This window comes from Enhydra lutris, unplaced genomic scaffold (assembly GCF_002288905.1).
Source record: "Enhydra lutris kenyoni isolate GAN:26980312 unplaced genomic scaffold, ASM228890v2 scaffoldscaffold54, whole genome shotgun sequence".
In the NCBI taxonomy this organism is placed as follows: domain Eukaryota; kingdom Metazoa; phylum Chordata; class Mammalia; order Carnivora; family Mustelidae; genus Enhydra; species Enhydra lutris.
Window position 1 is genome coordinate 9,285,079 of NW_019154138.1, and position 23,117 is coordinate 9,308,195.

Sequence of the window (23,117 nt, forward strand, 5' to 3'; positions counted from 1 at the left end):
TTACAGGGCACCTGGGTGGCTCAGTGGGTTAAAGCCTCTGCCTTCAGCTCAGGTCATGATCCCGGGGTCCTGGGATCGAGCCCCACATCAGACTCTCTGCTCAGCAGGGAGCCTGCCTCCTCCTCTCTCTCTGCCTGCCTCTCTGCCTACTTGTGACCTCTCTTTGTCAAATAAATAAATAGAATATTTAAAAATAAATAAATTGCAGTTACTTGGCCAATACATTATTTTAAAATATCCATTATTTTTTCAGAGAGAAATAAATGTAAGCCCTGTTTTAGAGATGACCCACTGAATTTAGCACACCATCTCAATCCCACAGGGGGTCACAGGTAGAACTAAAAACACTCTTGAATTTCTCATCCCTGATCCAGCCTTCAGGAACACTCACCTTCACTTCCAACTACTCTGTGCCACTTAATACAGTGCCAGATTTGATTGCATACAAGTAACCACCCGTGAAAGTGTACTTCTGTGAAACTATATTAGCCTTTAGCCTCAATCCAATCCAAGATCAGCAAAAGCCAGGCATTCTACCTCTCACTGGTAGCCGGCCAGTGAAATCAAGAAACCTGACATTTGGGGGAGACTGAGAGAAACCCTTTGTGAGCAGGAGTGATATGACCAGGGCTTTGTCTATGGAAGCACTTCTGGGGGATCACTATTGTCATTTATCAATTCCACTGGGTTTCTAACATATTGATCGGCAGGACAGCTGACATACTCGTGGGTGTAAATCCTGCTTGGTAGAAAAAAGCTTGCTTAGAGATCCATGCATTCCTTCACAGATACAATGCAGCCCAGCCCTGTACTATGGTTCACGTGTATTATGAATAAATAGTGAAATGGAAGCTGCCACCTACCTTGACTCTTGTCATCTGGGTCAGGGTCCGATTTCAGTCTTTTCACACTGTTGCCACTCTCTGAGCTGTAACAAAAAATACGGTAATTTGAGCTATGTCCAATCTTGGGGATTAAAACTTCAGGAATTGGGCACCTGGGTGGCTCAGTGGGTTAAAGCCTCTGCCTTCGGCTCGGGTCATGATCCCAGGGTCCTGGGATCGAGCCCCGCATCGGGCTCTCTGCTCGGCGGGGAGCCTGCTTCCTCCTCTCTCTCTGCCTCTCTGCCTACTTGTGATCTCTGTCTGTCAAATAAATAAATAAAATCTTTAAAAAAAAATAAAATAATAAAACTTCAGGAATCAGGAGCTCCAATAACCATTTATATGGGTCTCAGGTAGCCTCAAAGGGGTGGTCTGAAATGAAAAGTCTTCATTCAGGTTCTTAATCTCCTTCCAGTTACATTATTGTTATAAAAACAACTTAAACCCCTGGCCAATTCAAGGAGTGGAGCATTGTATCTTCAAGCATCACCTAAACTTCAGATTCTTTGTTGTCCTTATCATTCATCTTGGTTAGAACCACAGATGGACTGCAGGAGTATGTGGACACATTCACAAAAGACAAAAATTTAGTTAAGTTCTTAAAGATTAACAGAAATCTCTCCTTTAGTGACATGCTAGAGATTCTGAAAGTCAGCCAAAAGATCTTCACTGAATGTCGAAAGAATGTATTTCTCCTGCTGTGTAGCGTAGAGAAGGCATAATCATACCTCCAGCTCCACCATTATTGCTAATATTGAGGGCAGTCAAAAAAAGAAAAAAAAAAAGCACTTCAACTAGGAAGAAATGATCTCAGAAAGAAGGCCGTAATCACAGAAGGAAGGGTTAGTGAACAAAGAAACCGGCAAATACAATCTAATTTGTGTGTTAAACATGACCATACTAAGTCCTGGGCAGTAGTAGCATGTAAGGAAGACGTGATTATAGCTCCAAGTTCTAAGGTCCATGTATAATTTTGTAGGAAAGTAAGATAGCTATTTAACTTAAGGTTTTGCAAAGTATTCCTGGTAAGCTGCAAATTTAGCCACCAAAAACAGAACACAGAAACTAGTAGAAAGAAAACGAACAAAAGGTTTTAAAATTTGTAATTTTTAAAAAACAGTATGAGGAAAAAATATTTTTAAGGTAAAATGACAACATTAAGATAGCAGAAACTATAAAAAAAAAATGCTAAAAAATCCAAGCCTACCTGTAAAACAAGATCAACATCCTCAATTTAAAACCAGCTATTTGTAAGACACACCAAAAAATTTAACAAAAATAAAACAAAAACTTGAGACCCAGAAAGACTGAAAACAAAAGAAGAGTAAAAGAGTTACCAAAGCAAATACTAACCCATAGAAGGCTGAGCTACCTATTAAAATTTTAGGGAAAAAGAATTTAAGAGCAAAAACATTGTAAGACATAAAGTAGGTTAGTTTATAATCAAACATTTTAATTCACTATGAAGAAACAACAATTCTGAACATGTATGCTCCTAATTAAAGAGCTTAAAATATATATACAACAGAATTCTGAAGAAAAATCAAGAAAACATCACTATAATGGGAGATTTCAAAATACTCAAGTACTGAGAAAGCAAGTAGACAAAGATGTAAAAACACAGATTTAAACAATACAATTAACAAGCTTCTTTAGTTTTACCTACATGAAAACCAGAACAATTGCAAAACACGGATTCTTCTCAAGCTCACTTAGAATATTCACAAATATTAACCTCAGGAATGGGTCACAAAGCGAGTTTAAAGCAATTTAAAAATCAGTACATATAAACCACAATGCAAGTAAGGCAGAAATCAGCAACAAAAGACAAGTATTACGTATCACAGACTCTTAAGACACCACTGCTATAAGGTGTTAAAATGTGGAGGTAGGGAGGGGAAGCGCCTGGGTGGCTCAGTGGGTTAAGCCTCTGCCTTTGGCTCAGGTCATGATCTCAGGGTCCTGGGATTGAACACAGCATCAGGCTCTCCGCTCAGCAGGGAGCCTGCTTCCCCTCTCTCTCTGCCTGCCTCTCTGCCTACTTGTGATCTCTCTTTCTGTCAAATAAATAAATAAATAAATAAATCTTTATTTTAAAAAATGTGTGTGGGGGGAAGGTTCATCTTAGAACCTATGAAATATAGTTAGGTTACCTCAATATGTTTGGAAACTTTAAAAAACTGTTTCTAATTTAGGAGTCAAAGAAGAAGCCATAATGGATATTTAAAAATAGCTGGAAATACATAATTGTGTACAATAAAAGCTGAGGAAGAATTAGTTTTAGGTGCCTATAATTGAAAAGAAAAGCTGAAAATTAATTAGCTAGGTATCTGACACTCATTTGTAACAGAAATTATAAGAGAATAAACTTGAGGGAAGTAAAGAATATCCCAAAGAAGTTAGGAGAAATTAAGAAACTAGCCAAAATATGAATAAAATAATCCATCAATATCTGGGATGAAAAAGGGAACAATTATAGATAAAGCTGCAATCAGAAAAAAAAAATACTAACTTTAGCAAATGCATGTGAAACAAGACAAAATGGACAAACTCCCAGAAAACATAACTAAATAAAACTGACTCAAAAAATACATGAAGAGGGGCGCCTGGGTGGCTCAGTTGGTTAAGCCGCTGCCTTCGGCTCGGGTCATGATCTCAGGGTCCTGGGATCGAGTCCCGCATCGGGCTCTCTGCTCAGCGGAGAACCTGCTTCCTCCTCTCTCTCTCTCTCTCTCTCTCTGCCTGCCTCTCTGCCTACTTGTGATCTCTCTCTGTGAAGTAAATAAATAAAATCTTTAAAAAAAAAAAAAATACATGAAGAAACCTAAATAGCCCTATTATCCCAAATCTTAAAAAGCAGGGACCAAAATTATTATATGGAGGAGTTCTACCAAATTTTCACAAAACAGAACATTACCATCTTACACAAACTCCTCCAGAGAACAGAAAAAGAACACTCCCTAAATCCTTCTATGAAGCTACTTTTAATCTTCATATCAAAATCAGAAAAAGTAGAGGGGGGAGGGAAGAGACCAAGTCTCACTTATGAACACAGACGAAACAACCTATACAAAATATTAGCAAACCAAACCCAGTGGAGTTAAAAATAATTATAATACAGCACAACATAGAGATTATAGTTAATAAGATTGTAATAATGTTTGGTAACTACACTTATAGAGAACCCTGAGCAATGCACAGAATTGCTGAATCATTGTTATACATCTGAAACTAATAACGCTGTATGTTAATCATACTTCAACTTAAAAAATTATTTTATTTTTTTAAGATTTTATTTATTTATTTGACAGATCACAAGTAGGCAGAGAGACAGGCAGAGAGAGAGAGAGAGGAGGAAGCAGGCTCCCCACGGAGCAGAGAGCCCGATGCAGGGCCCAATCCCAGGACCCCGGGATCACCACCCGAGCCGAAAGCAGAGGCTTTAACCCACTGAGCCACCCAGGCGCCCTGCCAAAACAATTTTAAAATAACACATCACAGCCAAGCTAGTTTTTTGGTTTTTGTTTTTTAAAGATTTTATTTATTTATTTGACAGAGATCACAAGTAGGCAGAGAGGCAGGCAGAGAGAGTAAAAGGGAAGCAGGCTCCCTGCCGAGTATAGAACCCGATGTGGGACTCGATCCCAGGACCCTGAGATCATGACCTGAGCCGAAGGCAGGTCATGAGCCACCCAGGCACCCCAGCCAAGCTAGTTTTATCACAGGAATACAACATAGAAAAATCCTTAAATTTTTCACCATAACAGAGTAAAAAAAAAGTCACCAATTCAAAAGCAGAAAAAAATTGACAAAATGTAATAATTTGTGGCTACAAAAAACCTTATCAAACTAAGAACATAATTTCCTTAAACTACTAAAATATATCTGATCAGCGTCTGAAGTTCATTTTTCAACCTACAATATGACAATTTGTAATAAAGCCTTCATGAGCTAAATAAATAAATAAATAAAAATAAAAGAGATCTGAAAAAACAAAAACAATAACTATTCTTAATGGTGAAAAGTTATAAATGCTCTGTCTAAAACAAGAATGTGCACAGTTGGGACGCCTGGGTGGCTCAGTTGGTTAAGCGGCTTCCTTCGGCTCAGGTCATGATCCCAGAGTCCTGGAATAGATTCCCACATCGGGCTCCTTGCTCAGCAGGGAGCCTGCTTCTCCCTCTGCCTCTGCCTGCCACTCTATCTGCCTGTGCTCACACTCTCTCTCTCTCTCTGACAAATAAATAAAATAAATAAATAAATAAATAAATAAAAAGAATGTGCACAATAATTGTTTCTAACATTTTACTGGTGGTAATTGCTTGGTGCAGTAAGATATGGAAAAAAAAAAAAAAAAGAAGAAAAATCAGGGGTTCCTGGGTGGCTCAGTCAGTTAAGCATCTGCCTTTGGCTCAGGTCATGATCCAGGGTCCTGAGCCCACATTAGGCTCCCCGCTCAGTGGGGAGTCTGCTGCTCCCTCTCCCACTTCCTCTGTGCTCTATCAAATAAATAAATAAATAAATAAATAAATTCTTTAAAAGAAAAAAAGGAAGTTAAAAGGTATAAGAGAATAAAGCTGTCATTATTCACAGATAGTGACTCTCTACATAGAAATTTCAAAGGAATCCACGGATAAAAGTTAGTAAGAGTTATTAGAGAGTTACTGCTCAGGTTAGTAAGAGCTGAGTGGCTAGATGTAAATATTCCAAAATCAACTGCACTTTTATAAACCAGCAGAAAAATAAAATCTAAAACATCTAGGAATAAATCTAACAAAAGATAAATACAACCTTTTGGAAAAAAATCTGTAAGACTTGTATCAAGTGACATTAAAGAAACAAATAAATGTAGATATATGCCATGTGTAGAAGGACTCACATCCATAAAGATCTGTTCTCTCCATAAATTCATCAACCCATTTAGTAAGATCCCAATAAACTTAGAGACCTTAATCTAAAATTTAATCTAAATCTAAAATTTTAACAAATCAAAATCTAAAATGTATATGGAAGAACAAAGTGGTCAACAGTAGACAAGACACCTCCGAGAAAAATGTAAGGGGACTTGTCCTACCAGATACCAAGATTTTTTTTTTTTTATAAAAACTACAATAATTACAGAGTGGTACTGGTCCAACAGACCCAAGGGACAGAAACAAGGAACACCCATACAAACCCAAGGATTTAAGACAGAGGTGACACTGAAGGTCACTGGGGAAAGGTAGAAATATTTAGTAAATGTTGCTAGAAAATTAGCTTCTGGGGCCCTGGGTGGCTCAGGTGGTTAAACATCCGACTCCTGATCTTAGCTCAGGTCTTGATCTCAGGGTCATGATCAAGACCCATGTTGGGCTCCATGCTGGCAGTGGAGCCTACTTAAAAAACAAAACAAAAACAAAAAACTGACCACCTTAAAATTAACTAATGAAAGTAAAAAGAAAAGATATAAATGGCAAGAAAAAAGTCAGGGCCATATTTAAAAAAAACAAACCTACTAACCATTAAGAAAAATACAAATAATCCAGTAGAAAAATGGCAAAATATATGAACAGACTTTCCACATAATAGGACATAGGAATGGTAAATCAACATACAAAATATGTCAGCTACATTTGTTACCAGGAAATGCAAATTAGGACCACAAGGAGACAGTATTTTACAAAATCATTATATATCGCTGTATCTGTGCTGTCCAGTAGGGCAGCAATTAGCCACATACTAATTCCAGTGGGTATTTAACACCTGAAATGTGACTAGTGTGGCTAAGAACCTGGATTTTAAATTAGAACTAATTAAATTAGTTCTAATTAATTTGAATTTAGATAGCCATAGGTGGCCATGGACTATCATACTGGACAGCAGAGCTCTGGAGAAACATTTGCACATACATAACAAAGCATGCCCTAGACCTTTCAACACCATCTGTCATGGTTCAAACACGCATCCACAAGAGAACAGACACATTTTGGTATCTCATATAAAGCACCATCATGCAACAAGGAAAATGAATGAATTACAGCTATATATATGTGAACACACACACAAAATTGTTTCAATCACAGAAACAACTGGAGTGAAAAACCAAATTCATAGATCATATACAGAATGAAATCATTTTTATAAAGTTCAAAACCAAGGAAGCCATTATACTATTTAGGGATACCTATATAGGTAGCTGAAACCAAACCAAACACAACCACCCCACACACACACACCCCCAAACTACTAAAAGTAAAGACACGCAGAATGACCAAGCAGATCTGGAAACATGGGGTGAGGATGGCAGGGTAGGAAAAGGGAGCACAGAGGTTGGCTCAGTCAGCTGATCATGTCCTAGGCACACACCGCCATCAGACTTTCTTTCACAAGCACCAGAATCATCCATGCGATTTCAAAGATTAGACTCCAAGAGCTCACTTCAAACTTAATGAACCAGAGTTAGTGAGAGGCCTAGAATTCACATTAACAAACTCCTGGGTGATTCTAATAAACCCAAGCCTGGGTAGATGAGGAAGTGCTGCCCCAGGAGACTCATTTAGCATCTTGCCACACAAAACAACAATAAATGATGATCTAATAAAAGGTGAGCTAAGGACTAAGTAAGGGAGGCAGTCCTAACATTTATTCTGCTAACAGCAAGACACTGCTGAGAAGTATCTAACTGTCCACTTTGGAGAAGTCCAGTAAAACGACCCAGAACCAAATCCCGAAATAACACTGGACCAGGCATGAAAGCTTCTGTCAACTTAAAAGGAAGAGTGGCACCTGGGTGGCTCAGTCAGTTATGCATTTGCCTTGATTTCGGCTCGGGTCATGGTCTCAGGGTTGAGAGATGGAGCCCCACATCGGGCTCCCCGCTGGGTGTAGACCCTGCTTAACGTTCTTTCTCTCCCGGCCTATCCCTCTGCCTGCCCCTCCCACGAAAAACTTGAAAGGAATAATTCATGGCTCAGGTAACTGGCCCTTTTCAGGTTACTACTATTCCTCCCCTGCACCGCTAAACCATGACAACATTTTTATACGGAAGTAATGTTCCTAGGAACATCTGCAGCAGACGGATGGGGCACCAAACCACAACAGTGCATCAAGGCACTCCCCTGAAAACATGTGGCTGGCTGCCATATTGATTTTCCTAATAGACTGCACTAACGAGTAACATTATTGCATCCATGGTATCGTCGGTCAAATTGAAACAACCAGATTTCATTACTTTGGAGCCATTTCAGGATTTAGCAGGGAGGAGCAAAACTAAAACAGAACTTACAAAACCTCTAGGCCGTGCCGCCACCCCACATCAATCAGCAAGGAGCCCAGTCAGGTCTGTGCCACAGTCACAGCTTCCATGGTCTCACAGGCCACAGTGCCTTTGTAGCTGCTATTCCCGCTGCCCAGGATGTTCTCCCCCTTGTCTGCCTGTCAAAGCCCTAGTCATCTACCTGGTCAACATCCCCCTCTAACGCCCTCCCAGGGAGCTATGGGTTTCCTCCTCCCTGCTCCCATGACACCTTACCCAAATCCCTTCACACAACTCGCTATCTCATTTGCTTAGAAACAGATGCTCAAACATTGAAGTCCACCTCTCCTATTACTTTGTGACCTTGGACAAAGGTTTTTAACAGTTAAACCTATACTACGTAGACTTGTGGAAAGAGTTAAGATCATTAACACAATGGAAAGCACTTAACACAATGCTTGCCACATGACCCGGTGCCCAATGAAGAGTAGCTGTTACCCTGCTGAATGATCAGAGACAAGCCTCCAAGAATACAGAACACACCAAATCTGGAGGGGGAGAGAACGGTAGGGCTACCAAAGAAATGTCACTAAGACTGCCGCTTAGGTAACCGTTTGTTCCGGCTACCATTGTAAGTGGCATTTCAGAGTACACAGTCAAAGGGAGACTGAAGTCGTGTGAGTGCTGGCTGACCTCTTATGTTTCACAGCTCCTGCCAACAGCTTGGCCTGGGAGAACTTGTTCTTGGTTTCTATGGGTTTCACAGCCACTTTCTTCTCCACCTCCTTCTTGTTTTCCGGAGAAATTCCAACTTTGTTGAGATTACTGTGTTAGAGGTTAAGGGTCAAACTAAACAAAAAGAGCTATAGCAGGACAATGGTAAGTCAAGGGGAGACACATAATCCACTAGCTCTTCCGGTCTGCCATGTAATGTTTAGTCTGTTTATATCAAAAACAATACTCTTTCCTCTTTATTCTGCCCATCATACCCAGCTGATTTGAAGAAAAATGAAGGTAACCATGGAGGAAGAAGGCAAATCAAGCCAAATATATTACAGAAAAGCAAACTTTTCCCCTTTGAATCTCAGTGAAAATCTGAATTACAGTCAGAAAACCTCCCCCAAAACAGGGCCACAGCTTGCTGGGGTAAACAAAGATCTTAAGAAATACAAAAGTCACAGAAAAAAATGTGGCTTCCCTGAAAATTTTTAAGTATTTGCTTTTTTTGCTCAAGGATAAAATCAAATCTTGCAGAATGTCCTAGGACCATCAGTGGCGTTCAATTTTGGACACCACAAAGACGGATTCCTCTGCTGGTACAAGACAACGTCAGAAGCACCTTAAGGCTCATTAAAAAACAGAGTCCCTCCCCTGTCTCAGATCTATTGAATGAGGACCTCCAGAGGCCCAGGAAATGGTTTTAAACCTCTCTTCAAGGTGATCTTTTTTTTTTTTTTTAATTTTATTTATTTATTTGACAGACAGAGATCACAAGTAGGCAGAGAGGCAGGCAGAGAGAGAGAGAGAGGGAAGCAGGCTCCCCGCTGAGTGGAGAGCCCGATGCAGGGCTCGATCCCAGGACCCCGAGATCATGACCTGAGCCGAAAGCAGAGGTTTAACCCACTGAGCCACCCAGGCGCCCCTCTCTTCAAGGTGATCTTAATGAGAAACCCCAGTGCATATACAACACATGAACCAAAATGTTTTTAAAAGTGCAACAAGGGGAACCTGGGGGGCTCAGTCGGTTAAGGATCTGCCTTTGGCTCAGGTCATGATCCTAGGGTCCTGGAATCAAGCCCTGCATCAAGTTGCCTCGTCTTCTGCCTACTCTTCCGTGAGCCTGCTTCTCCCTCTTCCTCTCCCCCTATTCATGCTTTCTCTGGAGCTCGCTCCTTGAGACCTTGAGAGTCTCTCTCCCTCTCCCTCTGCCCCTCCTGTTTATGGTCGCATGTGCACTCTCTCTCCTTCTCTAAAATAAATAAACACATCTTTTGAAAAAAAATAAAGTATAACCAGTTCACTTGTAACTTCACTCCTTACAGGCATGAGACCAATCGCTGGGTGTCAAGGTCTGTCACTTTCTTCTGTTCTCTCCACCAGCCCTTCCCCTCCTTCCATTTCATATTCTCACAATCCATTAGGCAAGAATTTTAAGTGTTGAATGTGGTGCAATTCTTTAAGAGGTAGCAGTGCCTTGCTGGAACAATAGTGACATCTAGTGACCAAGAAATCTAAGAAGCAGGTATTATCAGCCCAAGCAGGTGGGCAGAGCACTAAGAAAACCAGGTACCAGAATTCAGGAAATTCTCATTCTGATCACGCTTCAGGCACTAACTCTGTTCTTACAGGCACTAGTTACCTTAAATATTTGCAGTATTCATGGGGATTATGCAAAATGCTTAGTACTATTCTGTGTTTCTGAAACCAGGTTTCAAAGTCAACATGGAAGCTGGTAATATGTTAACATTACACGTTTGGTTTTCTAGAATAAAAATGAAAGAATCACATTTTGTCCTTCTAATACCAAATGACAAAAACCCCCAGCATGCAGATTTTTACCTGCAACTCCATTGGTAAGGGATAAAGTCTTACAGAATTCTTAATATTGAAAAATAAAACAAAAATGGAAAAAATTAACAACAAAACACATGCATTTTTATAATAGTAGGACACAAGCAGAAACCAGCACTTCACTTTTTATTCTTTTAAAGTGGAAAAAAAAAGCCTCTAATCTTTTCTTTTTGGGGGACATGGGGGGGTTAAATTATTACTTTTGATCCATAGCCAAAGCATAAGCCATTTTTATGCTTAAGTTCCTCTCCCCCTAAAGTGCTTTAAAAACACAACCACCCCTCAAAAATATCAAAGAATTCATTAGATGAGGCACTTTTAAAAATTACATAGTTCTTAACACATATAATATTGTTAAAGCAAACAAGAGTTCTGTTTCTACGGCACAAACCACAGCTTCTCTGCCTTCACAAGTATCACATCATAAAATGTGTCCTATTATAACGATCGAACCAGCTCCTGACTTAGAGCTTCAAGAAACAAACAGCTAACCCTTCAGTTCCATCTCCTCCATCTCGACATGTCTCTGGCTACCTAGGCCTGCTTTATGCATCAGTGGGTTAGAACGCTGTCCAGTGCTAGACAGTCAGAACTTACCAAGTTTCCAAGAAAATCCAACACCTCTGGGGCCTCCCCAATGTTGTGCTGTAATGTCAGCAGGGCAGGAAAGCTTCTCCCCCCTTACTGCTGCCCTACTTACTCCTCCCTTTGCTGAAAACTGAGGGGCCCTGCACATTCACACCAAACCAACACTACTCCCCAGAACGCTGCTTTGGGAGACGCAGCTTATTTGCTAAGCTGCCGAATTAAGCACATAAAAGAAGACATTATTCTAGTGATTGGTATAATTAACGTATTTCCTGAATACGTTTCCTGGGGAAAAAGTCTGGAGCCTGACACAATTCAATCCATCTTTCTGCCCCCCCCCCCTACAAACATCAATGCACACTATTATTCTGGAGTCACCAGGGAGGGTAGGAGGGGAGGGGAGCTCCAGAAGAGTCAGCCTCAATCCAGCAGCTGGGATTGAGGTGTGACTTCCCGATCTTCAGTGTCATGCCAAATTCCACTAGGAACTCTGGGACTGGAAGCCATGTCTTTTGCTATCAGTTCACAGCAGGTTTTGGGGCACCCATGCTGCCCCCTTATCTCAGCCACTATCAGTCACCTTGATTTAAACCAAATCCCTGAGAATCAGCCCACACCTTCTCCTACATAGCTCTTTTTTTTTTTTTAAGATTTTATTTATTTGACAAACAGAGATCACAAGTAGGCAGAGAGGCAGACAGAGAGAGAGAGGAGGAAGGAGGCTCCCTGCTGAGCAGAGAGTCCGATGCAGGGCTCGATCCCAGAATCCTGGGATCACAACCTGACCTGAAGGCAGAGGCTTAATCCACTGAGCCACCCAGGTGCCCCTCCTATATAACTCTTTAATGGGACATACTACATGCTCCCTGCAAAAAAAAAAAAAAAATACCAACTAGCACATACAAGCAGCTGTATCATTCATTTTTAGAGGTAAAGCCTATTCAATCACACTAGTGAGATTATTCAACATACAAGCTTGAAATAGTCAAATAAGCATTCTCATAGGAAAAAAGCTGTGGTGGCTTCACTAACCTCTCCTAAGAGTCATTCATTAATTTGTTCACATATACAATAAGAACCTACATGCCAGGCATTAAGGAAATCAGTGGTGACCAGGTCACTATTTTTATGCATCTTACATTCTAGTGGTAAAGAGGCAAAGAAACCAGTAAGCAAATTGAGATTTTCAGATGGTGAAAATTACTATTAAAAGGTGATATCAGGGGCGCCTGGGTGGCTCAATGGGTTAAGCCTCTGCCTTCGGCTCAGGTCATGGTCTCAGGGTCCTGGGATAGAGCCCCGCATCGGGCTCTCCGCTCAGTGGGGAGGGAGCCTGCTTCCCCTTCTCCCTCTGCCTGCCTCTCTACTTGTGATCTCTCTCTCTCTGTCAAATAAATAAAATCTTAAATAAATAAATAAATAAAGGTGACATCATACACAGTGACATGGTTCAGTGAAATGTTAGATGGGGTACCTAGGGAAGGTCTCTGGGAGGAAGGAGATGTGAGTTGACACCCAAGTGCTACAAAATGCCATCCTTATAAAATCTGAAGGCAGAGCATTCCAGACCAAAAAACAAATACAAAGGCCCTGAAATGAAATCACAAAGCTCAGTGTGAGAGGGACGACCGATAGGCTGGAGTCTAGTGAATATGAAAGAGTGAGTTCAAAACACAACAGGAAGGGGGACTGGCCTAAACTGTGCAGGGCCTGGTTAAGTCTAACTTAAGTCTAAATGCCACAGGAAGCCACTAGTGTCTCAAATAGGAAAGTGACATAATTCCACATATGTTTTCAAATGTTCCTTTTGACTGCTGTCTGCAGAATGGATTGTTGCAGGCAAGAGCAGAAGCAGAGACTAATCTGGTGGTCACAGTGGTCCCAAGAAGCACGGAGGGAGCTGAACTGCACAGATCTGGAGTACATTTTGGAAGTAGTTTTTGGCCCAGGCACATGGGGGCATAGGAGTGCTGTTACTGAGATCGGAAAGAGCAGAAAAAGAAGAGATGTGGGGGCAAGGGCAGTGTGATGAGTCAAGGGGTGTGGCACACAGAATTGAGAATTCGGACTCGGCCAAGTTCTAGATGGGATGCCTATTTAATGCAAGCAGAGGAGAAAAAGGCAACACTGAGCCAAACCTAAGTCATCTTTGTTGTTTTCTCTACCCTTCTGTGGGGACAGACCAGGCTACACTTCTAGGGAAGGTCCTAATAAGGACAAAGGAGAGTTGCTAAACATTTCCTTTTAAAACTCAGAAGCCAATTTCTCCCCTGGATGAGTTTTCTGCATTGCCCATCTGTTTCAGAGTCTAATCCCTCAAGGCAAAAATACCCGGGTACTGACTATTAGGATTTAGGCCTTTAGTTAATCCTAAAGGATCTAGACTTTTGAATGCAACAGACTCACATGCAACATAACCCCATAAATCACTTCCGGTAATTCAGTCAGAGGGACACCAGTGTTGAAAGGAAACGCAGGGGTCACTGGGCAGAAAAACCTTATTTTCATTCGATTTGTGAAGAAACTCAAATCCAGGGGCACCTGAGTGGCTCAGTGGGTTAAAGACTCTGCCTTCGGCTCAGGTCATGATCCCAGAGTCCTGGGATAGAGCCCCGCATCGGGTTTTCTGCTTGGTGGGGAGCCTGCTTCCTCCTCTCTCTCTGCCTACTTGTGATCTCTGTCAAATAAATAAATAATTTTAAAAATTAAAAAAAAAAAAAAAAAAAAAAAGAAACTCAAATCCATAGACGTTGATGAGAAGAAGGGACACCGTACAGATTTCTCTCAAAGTACAAAGGATATTCTGTATTCCTTTAGTTCTTTCAGTTCTTCTTCTCTCCGTTGCTTTTCCAGGAGCTCCTGCTGCCGGGAAACCTCATCAAGGAAGTTAGTCTCATCTTCGTCTAAGCCTCTTACCATGTTTTCTGAGGAAATAACCAAATAAGGAACACTTAGCAAGCTAAGGGGGAAACGGTCAAATAAGATTTTTCTTTCTCCTTTTTTTTTTTTTTTTAACAAATAGCAGATCTTTTAGAGGATTAGAAGAAAGAATGTGTAAACACCTCGGCTTCTGGAGAGGTAACATGGCATAAAACCAAGGCACTTCTCCCATTACCAGACATCAGCACAGAATTAAAATGGGTATCTTGAGCTCTAAACAAAAATGCTCAATGTGGTCTAGAAAGCAGAAGGTTGTCTCTTTTCCACCAAATGAACGTCTAGAGACTAGACAATCAAGACAGTTCCATAGCTAGTTGGAAAAAGTGTCGCATGAAGCAAAAGGCATCGAAGAGGCCCTGCGGCGTGTCGGACTGTTTTCGGAAGCTTACTGAATTTGAACTGCTCCTCATACTCCTGCTGCTTCCTGTCTTTCTGTTCCTGCAGCCTTTCATAGAGAGACCGAGGGTCATAAACCTCCTCTGGACATTCTGAAAGGAAGGGCGAGGGGAGAAGGGAGGGAGAAGAAAAAGTACATACTTTAGAATTTTTCACATTATTTTGGAAGCACAAAGGATTTTAAAGATCAAGTCTCTGCACGATCTGAGGGCAAGGATAACACAAAAATAGTACAAAGCCCATGGCTTCCCTTGGGAGCTCAGAGAGGGGCCAGTAGTTCTCAAAGACAACTACCAATGTCAAGAGGGCCCACAGCCTGAGACGCGCTAACTGGATTGGGGGGCCAGCCCCACCCTACACATTCTCAGTCACTAGCCACATTCTCAGTCACTCAGATCCTATATCCACCTGTATAGACAGAAGGGACTAGCAGAATCTTTTGGAAGGCAGCAAGTGGAGTGGACAGTGAGCACCCTGGTTCTGCTTGTGGCCACAGAGGCCTTATGTGGGTTCCTGCACCCCTTTGAGCCTCAGTCCCCCTTACTCCAAAGTTAGGAAATAAGTACCTACTCTGCAGGGCTATTAGGAAGATTAGAGATCTTTATGTTGAATGCTGGACTATAAGCCCATATACCTTCTGGATCTTCAGGTTTTCGAACTTTCTCCCATTCTTCTTGCCTTCTTTTGCGCCGTTCATCTAGTTCTGCCTCCGACACAAACCTCTTTTTGATAACAAGATTACCATCATCCCCTCCATCCATAATGGAGCAATAGGTCTACAAAAAACAAATGAAACACTTTAAGTGAGAACTGCAATTAAATTTCTAAAGAGAGGGGTGCCTGGGTGGCTCAGTGGGTTAAAGCCTCTGTCTTCGGCTCAGGTCATGATCCCAGGATCCTGGGATCGAGCCCCACATCAGGCTCTCTGTTCAGCAGGGAGCCTGCTTCCCCCTCTCTCTCTTTGCCTGCCTCTCTGCCTACTTGTGATCTCTCACTCTGTGTCAATTAAATAAATAAGATCTTTAAAAGAAAAAAAAAATTCTAAAGAGAAACAAGGAGCTTTAACTCTGTCTCACCTAGCAACAGACTACCTCAAAATTCCCTTCAACTTTGAATTGAAGAAATCTTCTAGTCGTTTAATTTATAGATCATTGGTGAAGCACATGATTACATTTTTCTTAATGTATCAGGCAGTTTTATTAACCTTTATGTTATTTATGAAGTCAGCAAGAGGACCTGGAATGATTCTCATCACGTGCTGTTCCATAGTAAGTCCAACACTGCAAATATTTCTTGGTTCGTCTCTAGACAAATTGGCCTCCCAGGCATCCTATCTTTTTCTCAGATCTCACTTCTTTTATTTCTGTGACTTCCGACATTATTCCTTCTTGAAATTCCTGTTTCAGGAACATTCCACCATCTCCATTTGCATGTTATTGTTTCCAAATGGATTCAGAATAGAAAAACTCAGGTATTCAAGGAGCCCTGGAGATGAAGTCTAGTCTGTATAGCAGGAAAGGGATATGCCTAAAGGCACACAAAACCCCAAATGGAGAAAGTGAAACTAGAGCCCAGACCTCCCAACTTCAGATTCAATGTCCTCTGCACCAGCCTACACTGAGTCCTCCATCTCTTTCCTGACCTTCCTTTCTGTGAGCTACAAATCTATGCCATTAAATAGTCTATCTTCAGGGCGCCTGGGTGGCTCAGTGGGTTAAGCCTCTGCCTTCAGCTTGGGTCATGGTCTCAGGGTCCTGGGATCAAGCCCCACATTGGCTCTATGCCCAGTGGGGAGCCTGCTTCCCCCCGTCCCTCTGCCTGCCTCTCTATCTACTTGTGATCTGTCAAATAAATAAAAATCCTTAAAAAAAAAAAAAAAGTCTATCTCCAGTCCTTCTCTTTTCTCACTCCCACCATGACCTCAGCCACTTTATGCATTATCTTGATGCACAAGATTCCCAAATCCCAAATCTAGATACTTCCACCTGAACCTCTCTTCAGAAAGAAGGGAGAAGGAAATAATAATAGAGTGTGCATTACTCTTTTTAAGCCTTTCTGCTTTTCTTTGCTAATTTCTTTCCTTTTGAAGAAATGTGGAATTAACTCTCTACTCATATTATTCATAGCATTACACCCTAACGAGCAAGCAAATACTCTGCACAACTCAATGTCCATTCCAAGATGACCTCTAGTAACAAAAATAAGTCTCCACTGGGGCGCTTTGGTGACTCAGTCAGTTAAGCTTCTGACTCTGATTTTGGCTCAGGTCATGATCTCAGGATCGTGGGATCAAGCTCCGCGCTGGGCTCTGCACTCAGCACAGAGTCTGCTTAAGATTATCTCCCTCTCTCTCTCTCCCCTTCCCCTCACCACTCTTGCTCTCTTACCAAAAAAAAAAAAAAAAAAAAAGTCTACTGACAGCACAAAAATAAAATAGCTGCCATTTTACTGAGCCTCTTATCATGTACTAAACACATTTTTATGTATAGTACCTCATTATGCTCCCGTTGATCTGTGAGAAATACTGTCTCTTTACAGGTGAAGAAATGGGAGCCCAGAGAAGTTAAGTCACTCTTCTAAGGTAATAAAAGGTGGTAAATGGTAGAGCTGAGAACAAAATCCAGGTATGACATAAAAAAGTCATACTCTTATCCACTTCACCAGCCCCCTCCCCAGAAACCTGGGAACCCGGCTGAAAAGAAGGACATGTTAATTTCAGCTTTCTTCATATACCAAATTTCAGGCTGAAAATGTTCATGTAGACATTTTAATAAAGGGGAAAATGGAAGCTGAGAAAACAAACCCAAACGTTCCGAACAAGACAATAGTTTTAGCCTAAATCCCACTGCAGCTAAAGTTTAGTTGAATATAACAACTCCGAGAGAGAATTTTGAAATTTACTAGAAACAAAACCAAATTCATTGGCAGAAGCTATTGTTTCCACCTAAAGCCCACAACCTGGACACTCTGATTTAGCCTCATTCAATGTCTCCAGCCAGAGGCCTGTTACAGAAACACAATTATTCTGTCTCTGCTAACCATGCCAAAAAGCCCTCAACTTCTGTAGAATAACCTTTTATGAAACAAGAGCCAACGCATTCTTAAGTGTCTTAAATTGGGACTCTCATGAATGGGAGAGACACACTGGACTCTCGATGTACCCCTTTCTTATTGTCTGTTAGTTGGCTATAGCTCTCCCCCCTCACCCTAAATTGACTGTTTCTTTCCCTCACCCTTGTTTCCTGGTAAGTAATTCAGAGAGGGTCAGGTCCTTATGTTCCACCTAATATGATTTTCCATCCAACATATGAATCTACCACACATTCCCAGATTTTCATCCAACCCATATTCTAAAACTTTGGAACAGGGACCAATGCACTCACTCCCAGGCAGCTGACTCCCTAAGTAGATCAGACCAGTAGAACATTTCATCCTTAAACCAAATTGAAATGTGTCTCCCTATAAATTCCACACATAGGTTCCATCCACTGGGACTACAGAAAAGGAGCCAAATCCTTTTCTCAACCCAAAAATGCTTTAACTGTTTGAAGACAACTCCCACGTTCCTCCTAATCTGCCACTTTTCTGAGCCAAACATCCCTAGTTCTCTTAATCTTATGAAATAGAGAAAAATAATAGTGTCTCAAAGCAGTGAACAGAGTGCGCAGGATTTAAACCTGGGAAATAAATATTAGGAAATGACAATGTCATGGCATTCCTATTAAATGCATCTCTTCATTTTCATTGTACATTTTAATAAATGAAAAAATACATATATGTTAATACTGAAAAAAGTGTTCTAGTAGGCCAAAATGAAGAAAAACTAGAATCTCATGTGCTTCCATCTATATAAGAATGCAGACTGATTTATTCTTATAACTCAAAATTAAGAAAATAAAATCATTAATTTTTACGGCCTGCTGAATTTTTTGGAAAAGGAAGAACCTACCTCCACTTAACTTTAACAAAGATCCCTGAAATTCAAGGGACAAAGCCTTCAAGATACATGTGCAGAGGGTTTGAATTTGAAATATAAACTCTAGAGAAATAACCATCTTCCCAAAACTTACCAATTTTGGGAAAAGATAAACATATGGGATTCCAAGAAATTCTTATTCTCTTTCTCACCAATCTTTTTCTCCTACATGTTAGAATTCAACTTCTACCCCAAGAGTTGAGTCTGTGCTATTAACTATGAACCATCTTTCACACCACAGGGACAAAACCAGGAATCAGAGATGGTTACCGAAAATATAAACATAGAAGCATACTGAAAAGAGGAAACCGAAAGACAAGGGCTTTAGAATTTGATAGAGAAACTACTGCTCTCAAAGGGAGGCCTTCCTGAAAACACAAAGTCAAAATTAATGAACACTTAGGAAAGTCTGCTCTTTACAACTAGTATTATAATCCTTATATCCCCTTGATCTCAAAATAAAACAAGCTAGAAGGCCAACCTAATTATAATGAATTTCTGTGAGTTTAAAAGGGGCAAGACTAGGGGCATCTGGGTGGCTCAGTGGGTTAAGCCTCTGCCTTCAGCTCAGGTCACGATCTCAGGGTCCTGGGATGGAACCCTGCACCAGGCTCTCTGCTCAGCAGGGAGCCCGCTTCCTCTTCTCTCTCTGCCTATTTGTGATCTCTCTCTCTCTGTCAAATAAATAAATAAAATCTTTAAATAAATAAAAAAAAATAAAAGGGGCAACATTAGAATTTGCACTGGTCAATCCTCTCTTTCTAGACTTTACACATCTTCCACAGGTCCTCATTCCCTGGTGCTTCAACCATCATTCCCTCCTTGCCTTCCATGTCACCAGTGGCACTCCTGGCTATCTGGTCATCTTTCTGTGTTAGGAGAGGTCAGAGACAGGGACAGAAATGTTCATGAACAAGGGGCCACACTCCTGAGTATTCTGGCTAATGTTCAGGATATTCCTTCTCCAGAAATATTCAGGTTTTCTTGGGAGTCAAAAGGTCACTGTCAAATACACACAGCCAAGAAGCACGCTTCACTCCACACGCCTTTCCCTATGACCTAATCCAGCCCCCCCCAGTGTATAACGAGTACGTTCTGGGATGGTCTCCTTACACCAGGCAGCACAGGTAGTGATAAATACTACACTCTGAAATCCGGAGGCCTGGGTCCTGCCAATTACAAGCTGTATGCCCTGGCAAGTCACTTAGGTCCTCAGAGTCCTGGTTCCCTCATCCACAGGTTGCACTCCCCAGTGGGGATTAAAACAGTCCCGCACAACAGAGAGCTTTTGGGAGGATAAACAAGGTAATTCACACAAAGCACTTAGCACAGTGTTTGACACAAGCTTTCAAAATGTTTTGAAAGGTTGGCCATTACTACAAAACGGGCTCAGTGTCTTACACAGCATGCTATACAAGATAGAAAGCTTACATTGCTACCCCCAAAGTAACTGTTATTGTTGAGTTGAAAAATTATTCCATTTACCTAATGCCATGATACAAGTTAATGAGATCTGGCTTCCTACGGAACTGAATTCTGTGATGGCAGACTACTTAAGTGTTTACATCACTGGCCACTACTCCCTCCAAATTCTAACATTAGACAGACAGTAGTATAAAAATACACCAGAGGGGATCGAATTTCTGTGTTATGGTGTTGTAAGGCTTCTGTCTGGGTAGAAAAACAATAGGCCAATCTACTTTCCTTTTATCAGTAAATATACTTAAGTATTGCCCTTCCAACATTTTTACCCTGATGTTTAAGTCACATGGGACTTCAAAATGCAGGACAGCAATTAAGAGGAATTTGCCATCTGGCAAACTCAACTCTATTCCAAATAGCTTTCTGGCCGGAAGTCACTTCTACCAGGCCAAAGTAATTCAGATCAAGAGGGCTTTCCCTATACATTTTTTTTTTTGAAGATTTTATTTATTTGACAGATCACAAGTAGGCAGAGAGGCAGGCAGAGAGAGGGGGGAAGCAGGCTCCCCGCTGAGCAGAGAGCCCGATGCAGGGGCTTGATCCCAGGACCCTGAGATCATGACCCGAGCCGAAGGCAGAAGCCTTAACCCACTGAGCCACCCAGGCGCCCCTCCCTATACATTTTAAAACTTCAGAGCATGACAACTACTAACAGGGAACACTACTAGCATTTATTACTTGACAAAGGAATCTTCAATCTAACACTAAGGCTTATTAAACATACTCCAGCAGCAGAGGAGGCTAAAAGAATCTAAACATCTGCGTACAGCATATGCGATTTCATTCATATTTAAAAATGTTTATTATAAAGAGCAATCTGTAGTCACCTTCTGGTTGTCCAGGCATCTAAAAAAACACACACAATAAAAAAATTTTTTTAAATAAATTTATATATACCATGAGCTTTCCATAGCACAAGAACAGTCTCATCATACGTGCAATTACCCTGAATTTATCTATATGCACCGGAAGAAAAAGAGAACATAAAATACCAATTCCCTTAGCTGATCCTCAGTTCTCCAGTCCATGTAACCCTCTTAGTTAGTGCATAAGCACTTCCTTCATTATGTACGATTCTATTAGTTTTTTTTTTTTTTTTTTTTTAACACACTATGACTCCTAAAAGCAAACCAGCTACTTCACCTGAGACTTAAAGAAAAACAGCACCTGTTTCAAAGTTGGAGGAAAAACCTGGCCATGCTGGAATTTTGCTGTGCGGGTATACCTACATCCAATATGATGCCTCCCAAAAAGATTTTCGAAAGTAGCTCTGATTATACACTGTTTTACCGGCTAGGCTGGCTTTGGAACATAAACCACACTAAATTACTCCCCCCACACCTCCAATTGCCACTAGGTTTTGTCCAACTCCTAAGACCAAATATAAGGGGGGAAAGGCTTTGCATTACAAAAGCCATACAAGGCCAACTAACTCATTCAGTTGTATTGTTGAGGTCAATCTTGACAGGTGACCTATCATGTACAAGCGGCACAGAGTGTGAGGTACTCAGGGGGTACTCTACTTTTTAGCAAATGAGGAACTTACATTCAGAAAAAAGAGATAAAGGTGGCATGTAAGCAATTTGGGGAAAAGAAGAATAGGTTAAATGCTATTAAGAGAATGAACAGAAGCTAAGCACTGAGGAGTTCACAGAAGGAAGACTAAAAAAAAGCACCAGGGAAGCTTAACGTTGACAGTGGCTGGGACACTGCATAGGGAACAATGGTGAAAATTTTAGGTATACAGAGAAAAATGATCTTTAACTCAAGATTCCCTGAAATCACAAATTTCAGATTCCAAAAATCAAAATGAAAGGGGGTTGGGGCACGTGGGCAGCTCAGTCGGTTAAGTGTGGGACTCTTGATTTAGACTCAGGTGGTGATCTCAGGGTTCTGGGATCTAGCCCTGCAGGCTCTGCGCTGGGCTTGGGGCCTACTTAAGATTCTCTCTCTCTGGGGCGCCTGGATGGCTCAGTGGGTTAAAGCCTCTGCCTTCGGCTCAGGTCAAGATCCCAGGGTCCTGGGATCGAGCCCCACATTGGGCTCCCTGCTCAACAGGGAGCTTGCTTCCCCCTCTCTCTCTGCCTGCCACTCTGCCTACTTGTGATCTCTCTGTCAAATAAACAAAAAATCTTAAAAAGGTGGGGGGCTTTCATTTCCAGAAACAGTGGGCTAGGTAGTTGAGACCAATCCTCTACCTCTATGATAAAAACAAACAAAATCTGGAAGAAATTTTTAAATAATTCTTAAACACAGAAATTAACCAGATAGTAAAAGATATGGCCAAAACCCAAGAAATTTCTGATACCAGAAATTAAGCCCAATATTCAAACTGGCTTTCATACTGAGGATTTCTCTGACGATGACTTTGAAAACTGCTGTTTTGAGGCCCTTATGAAGCAACAGAAACAAAAGTCAAAGCCAGGAGTTCACAAAAGGTGCAGAGTCTGCACCCTTCTCCTTCTCCATCTTAACCCAATACCCCAAAGAACTAAACCATCAAAGTAAAGGTGAAGTGGGAAGAAAAAAAGCAGGAATAATGAGCAAAAGAAATAAACCCAAAAGGAATTCACACAGTGGAACTGGCACACATAGATTCTAAAACAACGCTTACTGTGTTTAAAGAATAAAAACCAGGCCTCAAAATTAACAGCAGTGAATAAGAAACTGTAACATGGTGGCATGGCACATCTGAAAAAGGACCAAATAGAACCTCAGAAACCAAAAAACGCACTAACTGAATTTAAGATTTCAGTGTAATAACAGATTAGAAATAAACTGAGATTTAACGAAGAAGAAGTTATCCAGGATGTAGTGTGGAAAAATAAAAAGGGAGTAAGAAACACAGACATTAGGGGCACCTGGGTGGCTCAGTGGGTTAAAGCCTCTGCCTTCGGCTCAGGTCATGATCCCGGAGTCCTGGGATGGAGCCCCACATCGGGCTGTCTGCTCTGCGGGAAGCCTGCTTCCCTTCCTCTCTCTCTGCCTGCCTCTCTGCCTACTTGTGATCTGTCAAATAAATAAAATCTTAAAAAAAAAAAAGAAG

At 41.2% G+C, this 23,117-nt stretch overlaps 1 protein-coding gene across 7 annotated transcripts in view; it reads right to left on the minus strand.

Moving 5' to 3' along the window:
- Nucleotides 1-23,117, minus strand: part of LOC111157405 (family with sequence similarity 192 member A) — a 35,103-nt gene that overhangs the window by 9,980 nt on the left and 2,006 nt on the right. For 3 of the 7 annotated variants that reach the window (XM_022518783.1, XM_022518789.1, XM_022518785.1), the window contains exons 2-6: nucleotides 15,248-15,389; nucleotides 14,607-14,705; nucleotides 14,080-14,201; nucleotides 8,812-8,945; nucleotides 864-928 (exon numbers count right to left, since the gene is read on the minus strand). In XM_022518783.1, the coding sequence (XP_022374491.1) occupies nucleotides 864-928; nucleotides 8,812-8,945; nucleotides 14,080-14,201; nucleotides 14,607-14,705; nucleotides 15,248-15,374 (547 nt within the window). In that variant the 5' untranslated portion in view covers nucleotides 15,375-15,389. Of the gene's footprint in view, nucleotides 1-863; nucleotides 929-8,811; nucleotides 8,946-14,079; nucleotides 14,202-14,606; nucleotides 14,706-15,247; nucleotides 15,390-15,817; nucleotides 16,322-17,105; nucleotides 17,203-18,683; nucleotides 19,113-22,932; nucleotides 22,963-23,117 lie in introns of those variants that run through there. The other 4 variants (XM_022518787.1, XM_022518784.1, XM_022518786.1 and 1 more) reach the window with 4 other exon arrangements.